The 8,690-nt window shown below is 39.1% G+C and overlaps 1 protein-coding gene across 1 annotated transcript; it reads left to right on the plus strand.

Moving 5' to 3' along the window:
* The first annotated feature begins 4,952 nt into the window (after nt 1-4,952).
* On the plus strand, nt 4,953-8,454 carry LOC121302037 (cytochrome c oxidase subunit NDUFA4-like). The gene is made up of 4 exons (XM_041231833.1): nt 4,953-5,122; nt 6,458-6,546; nt 7,866-7,926; nt 8,199-8,454. Exons 1-4 carry the CDS (start codon nt 5,081-5,083, stop codon nt 8,253-8,255), a joined length of 249 nt encoding a protein of 82 aa, XP_041087767.1. The 5' UTR covers nt 4,953-5,080; the 3' UTR covers nt 8,256-8,454.
* The last annotated feature ends 236 nt before the right edge of the window (nt 8,455-8,690 follow it).

Consider the following 8,690-nt stretch of genomic DNA (forward strand, 5'->3'; position numbering starts at 1 on the left):
TTTAAAACCTTCAGAAAAATCTTTTAATAAAAACCGTGTTGAATGGTATTTCAAATACTGGGGAAATGGATATTATGTCCAGATTACCCCAAAGCAATAATACACATCAATAACAATGAATAAACAATTGGATTATGGGCCACTAGTTCATATTGTAAAGTCTTACGTAAGATCAGATTCATCTGTTGCAGTTGTGCACTGTCTCACGAATAATGAATTACCAGACACAACAATGATCAATCATTCTCCTTCAAGGTGATAAGTAACATCACTGTAATCTGTTGTCATGGCAACAACAGCATTGGTACAGCAAATCTAAGCTATAAGGGTACAGTTAGAGGTCTCCCAGTTTTTTTTTTTTTTTTTTTTTTTTTTTCCCAATTTTATGTTTTTAAATAAGTTTGTGTGTGTGTGTTTTTAAATAACAAACCAACACAATAGTAACATTTAAGTGTGGATAAAGTTTCCTCGCCTTGTTTAGGTATGTTATTGAAATGACCAGGTGCCAGGAGTTGAGTCCACAATATAACTATAGGAGTTTATTCACGCAGCTATAAGGGTGGATCATTTTACTTTTAAATTGCAGGCTCCCAATATAGTTAATTGAAAGTACTGCTGCAGCCCAGGACTGGGTGCAGGGCTAGCGCGAGTTTCAAGCCATGCATTTGAACTTCACTCCCCTGATAAAGACTTGATTTAGAATGTACCTCTGTGTCTTCCCATGTCTTGTGAGCAAGACTAACATGCTTTACTTTTGTTGTTGTTTTTTTTTTTTTTTTTTTACAGGTGTGGGATTAGATGCCAAGTTTGGGAAAGGACCTAAGAAAACCACTCAATAGAATCTAGAATCGGTTTTATTAAAAGCAAGGTTTCCTCCTTCAACCTTTCCTGTGTCATAGTGTCTGTAATGTAACTGAGTTAGTTTTAGTTACATTGTGTCTTCTTTTTTTAAACAAAAGACAATATATTTAAAAAAAATTGAGTGAGTGAGTGAGTTCTGTGTATCATTGTTATGCCTTAAATAACTCCAGTATTAGGTTTGCCAGTGTGTGCTCTGTGTCACGTCAGCCTGGGATTTCAGGGCACAAACAATTAAAGGACTTTGTAGAAACTGTTTGGATTGTTGTTTGAATTGGCTTGATGCCCGCTGTGAAATAAATTCAATCTAAAGCTTATTAAGCTGTTGGACAAGTGTTTTTTTTTTAAATAAATATTTCCCTTCCTAATTTTATATTGTTTGCAGTCCTTCTGAGTCTTCCAGTTTCTATTAATATTGAAGTTATCATTTCTTTAAAATAGTCTTTACTTTATAAATAAATCATTGGGAAATGGGCAAATGTAAGCACTACAAGAGCCAATCAAAGTGCGTGATTTTCTCTTGTAATGCTGAAATTTGCATATTTCCCATTTTTCTCTACCACTGCTCTGTTCCATGCCTCTGTATTGAGGCTAAGCATGTACATGAGGAGAGGGGCATTACCCGCAGAAGAAATATCAAACCAAAAACTTGTGTGTAAGCATAAAAATAACTATTAATAACACCACTAACTTGCTATGGATTATTTGGGGGTTTTTGTGCGAAGCACTTTTTGATGGTGTTCCTCTATGAAAGGTGCTATATAAAATAAAGATTGAAAGCACACCTAGTTGCTCTTTAAAGTGTTGAACCCTTCAAAGGTCTTCACAGCTTGTTCTTCTTGAAGGTCTAAACTGTTATTTATAATGTTGCTTTTGTTCCTGGGGGGAGGAAACTGATTTCAAACCCGTCTGACTGTGAAAACCCCCTTTGCACAGAATGAGCGATGCGAGAGAGAGAGGAGGAGGGGGGGGGGGTCTGTGTACCTCTCTGTGTGTGATTATTAATAATAATAGTGAGTGAGTCATTTAGCACATGCTTTTATCCAAGGTGACTTACAGAGAGTAAGGTGTGAGCTATGCATCAGCTGCTGCAGAGTCGCTTACAATAGGACCTCTGTTTTACATCTCACCCGAAGCATGGAGCACAAGGAGTGAGTGAGTGTGTGTTTCGCATTGCTTGTTCTAATACTTAGCTGTCCACAAACAAATAAGCTGCCAGTTAAAGGAGCGCTTTTCTCTAATCTATAACTGAGATCCATCTCATTTGCATCACAGTCTCTCTCATGCTTTAAAGGCAATCCTCAAAAGATCATACTTTGCACATTAATGCGTATTTAGGGCAGCTGTTCTTCAGTTTCCTCATCTGTTCCGCTCTTCCCCGGGAGACTGCAACATTACCAGGGATAAAGACAGCCCAGCGTTCGCACTACTCCCAGCATGCGTCTTCCTTTTGAAGGAGTTAGAGGTCATTATTTGCCATGTGCAATCTGATATTAACTTTAATGGGGGATCCCGATAACCCGGAATTAACACATCCCGCCCTGGTCCAGGTATACTAGAGTGCATTGACAGCACAGCTGCCTGTCGCAGAGCTCAATGACTGATAAGCTAACAAAACAATTTAATAAATCTTGTGTTTTGCACTTTCATTAGCCAAGCAACTCTCAAATGTGTATTTCCCATTTCAAACACAGTATCTGGTATTACTTCAAGGAAACTCAGTTTCAATGTCTGTTTGCAGTCATTCCCTCAGCAGTGTCTTCTGGGTCATGTTATTGGCTAAATGCATGTCAGTCAACAGGGTAAGCAGCTGGCTGGTCAATGACAAGAAAGAAGCTATTGAAGGGGTGGGGACAATTTCACACTCCAGACCAAGCAAGTGCAATGCTAACTGAAAAAATAGCTAGCAAACAGATTTCCTTAACCAAGTGTAGTACCATATATAATATATGTATTTAAAAAAAAAAAAAAAAAAAAAAACAGTACACTAAATCCATGGTAACTGCTCTAACTACAGGGCGTACTGTGTACTGTGTACATGAACACTCATTAGTATAACATCCTTGACTGTTTAGATTGTAACCAATCGACAGTGTCTTTGTACACTGGACAAATCCTTTAGTCACATTATTCAATTTTTAAAAAATATAAAATGATCACACTGTGGCACATGTCATTACCGGCTGATTTGAATGTGAGTTTACATTTTAAAATAATCCCTGCGCAGGCAAGACGTTGTACTGTACTTCACAATCATTTCTTCTGCGTTTACATAAATGTAAATTACTATGCAGAGATTGCATTTAATGCTTAAGTTACATGGTAGAGTACTTTGATTTCTGTTGTATTTCATATGCAGGCTATTCCTGCAGTGTTCAATAAATGCACCCCCTCCATGAAGGCATCCTCACCCCAAAATATGCTGCACAACTCCTTTAAGAGCTCGCAGTGTAGCTGGGAGGTATGATTGTTTGTTGAGTTTAATCAAACACACTGTGCTCTGTGTGGCATTCCTGTTATACCCGTGTGATTTGCATACAGGTGCTTCTGCCAACTGCAGAAGCTGCAGAATTTCCAGCTGAGCATAATGAAAAGTAATCTCCATTTTTTTGGCCCTGAAAAGAATACTGATGAATAGTCAATATTAAAGTTATCTGATTACAAGAAACTCATTACTATAATGTGTTACTTTAACACCCCTGCCTGCCTTTCCGTCCTTGGTTTTACTCAAGTGTACAGTTTGTGCTGAATCATGCCAAACCGTGTGGTCAACAACTAAAGACAGAGGGTCTCCCTCAGCCCTGGAGCCAGATTGGAGCTGGAGCTGAGATACTGGAGCCAGCAACACCACCTGGAGGTCAATATAATCAGCCTGTACCCCTCAGGGAATAAAACTCAACATGGATTTATTAGAACATTTTACAGCACTGCAGAACCCTCATGGATTGCACCAACACCTAATCCCGGGACAACCACAGAGAGGTGCAATCCAGGGTTATCTTCCCTGCGATTAAAAAAACTATGGGTTTCCACTGTTAGTGCAGGTTCAAGGTGGGTCTGTGGTACAATATCCCTGTAATGCATTATCAAACACAATACATTATCTTGAAAATGCAACATACATATTATTTAACCATATGGTCTATAGAAAATATATTGTATTTCCAGAATACACAGCATTACAGTACAGATACCGTTATTAAAACACTTTACTTGATTAGAAAAACAAATACACGGGCTCTGAGCAATAGACTTTACAGTTCTCTGTTTCGCTGGCAACGTGCAATGACCCAAACTCCAGTATGGGCATTGAAGATAGGGTGGCCATCTGGCACCAGATTTACCGGACGCTTTAAGACAGAACGGATTTTCAAAATTCCTTTTAAACTGAAAGTAATTGATGTGTAAATTAGCTACACCTTTGCTGAGATTATTCCTCTGTCGGAATTGCTGTGCGTAGCAAACAAGTCACCCTGATCAGCTGCTTTCCATCAGATCTATAATGATTAGCTATGAATGAGCAGATGAGATACGGGATGAAGCTTTGTTTGCTTGGGAGAGTATCTGCATATTATTGGCGATTGAATATCGACGAACAGAAAATAAAATAGCGATTTTTTTTTTTTTTTTTTTTTTTTTTTTTTATGCACATGGTAATTAAGCACCATTATTTATTTTAGCAAAGGTGCAATGGTTAATTTACACATGTATTGCTTTCCGTTTAGGGACAAGCTTGAAATCTGTACTGTCTCAAAGTGTCCGGATCAATCTGCAGTCTGTCAGAATGCAAATACACAAATTATGGTGCAGCACTGGCTTTATGACCAAAATGTGACAGCTGCCTGCGCACCTCAAACTTAAACGAACGACTTATTTTATTTATTTATTATTTTTTTGGGCACGCAGGCATTTAGCTGCCCTTGTTTTTGCCTGTCACGCATTACGCGTTATTTAAACGAAATAAAAATGCCCATCCCAAACCACATCAGCCAAACAGTATTTTTATTTAAAAATAAATAAACTGATACAATTCCTTTTAGCTCCCATTTCAATATTTTGTCGTCGGTTTCACTACAGGAATGCGGATAGCGTGCTTTTTAAAGCCGGAGGCCCCGTTGTTGAAGTCCTGTTTATCACCGAGTCAGCTCGGAGTCGCGCACACAACTTCGTTTTATCCTGTTTTTCTCGTTTTTGGGAAGAGAGAAAATACAAGAGAGTAAAAATGTTTCGGACCATGATTAGTCAGTCTAAGAAGCACCCCAGTGTAAGTATACAAAACAGGAGCTGTGTTTTAAAAGGACGTGACATTGGGCTTTTGGCGGTCAAACGCTGGTTCAGTGGTTTGGGACCTGGCCAGACAGGGACAAACAAAATGCATGTAAAACAAACAAAATACCTGTAAAGCAAAGCTGTTTCACACGCTGCTGAGGGTGAGTCTACCGGAGCTGGGGACACGCCGTTAATCGGTGGTGGATTTTGTCTCCCACACATTAATCGGAGTGAAGCGAAGCGTGTGACGTAGATGTAATATATCGTATGAATGGCGTGGATTTAATATAACATGTTGTAATATTAATGGTTTAACTGCAGCACGGTGATGCATTGTGACCCTGGTGAAAATAATAATTTTATAAAGCGCCTAAAATGCACGCATGTCAAAGCGCAGTACGAAAAAAAAGAACCATATACACATACGGTATATTAAGAGCATACATAACAAAAGAAATTGCACAAATCATGATAAAACAAATGCCTGAACGTAAAAGTGTGTCTTTAACTGCTTTTTTAAAGCATCAACGGCCATAGCATCCTAGATAGATTGAGGGAGGTCGTTCCAAAGTTTGGGCGCATAGCGGCAAAAAGCTCTATTGCCCATGGAGCGAAGCTTTGGGTTTTACCGATAAGAACGTGTAGGCGATGTAACATGGAGCTAAACCGTTCAAACTCTTAGGAGTCAAATGTTCTTAAAATACCAGCGTTATATGAAGTATAAAATACATGAAAGTGCTGAGACTCTCGCTTCACTTGCCTCAAATTCAAGTCTTATTTTTTCTGGTGTCCAAATCAAATGAGACAGTCGAAATAACTCCAGTATTAACGTTTCTGTGGTGTGACCTTGGCCGGTAAACACTAACAGATACATGTTTATTAACAAAATACAAATTTGATTGGTGGTGCATTTTACCACATATTTGCTTGCTGTCCAGTATTAGGGTATGGATATTGCAATATGTTCTGCCCTTTTTTTCTGTAATAATAATATTATAAAGTATTGTGCGACTTTATTACTTACTCATATACCTGGTCATCTGTAACTGTTAAACACTCTGAAGACACTGAAAACACTTCTAGGCAAAACGTTTGTCATTTAATTTATTACATTAATATTTCTAAACATATAGCCCTGACCTGCAATGTATTGATGTTTTTCAGTAAATTATATTTTTTGAATTTCTATCTAGAGCTGATCGGTAAAGCAGAGTTCACTAACAGTGTCTGGGTGCAACAGTAAAAAGGTTCCCTTCCATTAACTTGGATTCCCTAAATCTTCTTTACAGTAGGAGACTAAGTGTTTATTTTCCCACCTTCTCTGTTTCAGTTGATCCCCCTGTTCATTTTCATTGGTACTGGAGCTGCAGGGGCAGGCATGTACCTCACTCGCCTGGCACTGCGTAACCCTGACGTCAGGTAAGTGAAGGACGGGGCATTCGCTGTTGTGGGAGTGGTTTAGGGTTATGCTACAGCGTCACATCACTGGCTTCTCAGACCCATGCACATCTTTGCAGGAGTCAGTTTTTTTCACAATGTTTACTTTAGCATTTTTTGTATTTCTGTTTTTGTACACGGCTGTGGGCCTGGCATATGCCATTGTTGGTAGCAACCCGTGGCTTTTCCTGTGTGCTGCTAAAAATAAATCCTGGGTGCCTGTGTGACATCTCAACTTTAGTTGCTGCGTCTTCCCCTCTTTCAATGGTTGCACCCATAGCCCCTATTGCAGCATGTACTCTATACGCTGCATAGTATGTTTGCCTGGGAGGGGGCACAGTAGAAAAGGTAACTTTTTCTTTAATTTTATTTCTCATCACATGAAGTGGTTTTCACCCACTTATTAAAACCCATTTTCTTACCTCTTGCAGAGAAAGTGATTCTATTCATAGTACTGTGACAGAATAAATTGGCATCACTCGAGTGGAAAGGTGGAAAGCGATCTACAGCAATTTTAGGGACTTGCCAATGCTTGACATGCTTGCAGTTATTTTTCTGCATGACCACTGGTCTGCTCATTAGAAACCTTGCTGGACCTTGTTGAATACAGCAATTTACAGTAGTAAATTCTATCTTGAAATAACTGATTACTTGCTGTTATAGTACTTGGACTGTTGTATTGTTCCAGTTTAGTTTTAGATGGTGTGTGTTATGGTTCTGTAGCAATATTAAGGACAGATGCTGAGATTTCATTAATCAGCACCAATCGGGTCTTTGCAAACCAGTTTAAAACTGGACTAAAATTATATATTAAATGGCATAAGGAATTAGGAAAGTACTACAGGAACCAAGCAGTTCATTATCCATTACCTCTGAGAAAACGGCCAGTTAGAAAGTCAGTCCAGAACCCTATTGAAGGGCAATTGGTATCGCCAAATGTGGTCTGCATGTAAACATTGTGTTTGTAACTGCTTCTTGCAACCGGTTAGACAAGAAGGTTTTTGTAAGACTTCATCTTGATTGAATGTTGTCTGTTGCATAATACCTAGTATTACCTTATGTCGGTGTGTGTATGATGCAGCAGTTTGAAATTGCTGCGATGGTTGAACTGTAAGGAGTATTCCTTCTAGGTTCTATGTTCATAGCGAGGTATTGTGACACTGAATGTTAGAATTGAAATAGTGAATGTTAAATGTGAGGATTGGTTTGTTTGGATGGAGACATCCAGCAGGTGCACTGATGTGTGCATTCAGTCTCTGAACCTGATGGTGCCTCACCTTTTGCTCTCCTATCTGTTCTAGCTGGGACCGCAAGAACAACCCTGAGCCCTGGAACAAGTTGACACCCAATTCCCAGTACAAGGTATGGGTAGGAGTGCTTTGAGTAGATAGATCTTCACTTTTTAGGGTGCAATCAGGTTAATAAAGGACATGGCTGGAACAAAGACCTGGAAAGGAAGCCTGACATTTAAGTGCTCGTCTGGTTACCAAATTGACATACGTGCCATGGCAGTTATTTCACTTAATTTGAACAAGGCATTTAATCTCTTGTTTATTATTAAGTTTTTCAAAAATAGATGCTAGTCCTATATCCATGCTCCTGACTTACCTTCTCGTTGTTGTCTTCGTTTCTAGTTTTATGCTGTGAACATGGATTACAGTAAACTGAAGAAGAACGGACCTGACTTTTAAAAACACTTCTCCTGCCAGTCACTGCACCACAGCAAATCCGCACATCGACAGAAACCACAAAGCGACTCGCACAAAGAATCTCAGTGTTTATACTGTCTCTGTCTCAGCCACGCAGGCCCACACAGGGCACAGCGTCTTCCTGACCTTGTTGTATTTATGGCTTGTCTGCAACAGTGAAATAAAGCAGATGCCTCTTGTAGAATTCTGTGTATTCTTTTCAGGAGGGTTTATATACAGTATGCAGGTTGTCTGCTGTGCTTTGCAAAAACAAAACAAGCCTTGCCCCACAGAGACTATGTGACAGATTACTGTATTTTTCCATTTTCTTAAACCAAATTCACATTTAATCTAATTGTTCTAAAACATCACCAGAATTAACGAAGCAGTGTTAGAGAATAAACAAAACTTGTATTAGTGCTCGTTATTTAATTCATG

This window comes from Polyodon spathula, chromosome 28 (assembly GCF_017654505.1).
Source record: "Polyodon spathula isolate WHYD16114869_AA chromosome 28, ASM1765450v1, whole genome shotgun sequence".
Lineage (NCBI taxonomy): Eukaryota > Metazoa > Chordata > Actinopteri > Acipenseriformes > Polyodontidae > Polyodon > Polyodon spathula.

Bases quoted from the DNA above. Each gene is read 5' to 3' on its own strand.
- LOC121302037 (XM_041231833.1), top strand. From the start codon at position 5,081: ATGTTTCGGACCATGATTAGTCAGTCTAAGAAGCACCCCAGT. The intron at 6,547-7,865 runs GTAAGTGAAGGA...TATCTGTTCTAG, and splicing joins CTGCGTAACCCTGACGTCAG to CTGGGACCGCAAGAACAACC. The intron at 7,927-8,198 runs GTATGGGTAGGA...CTTCGTTTCTAG, and splicing joins CACCCAATTCCCAGTACAAG to TTTTATGCTGTGAACATGGA.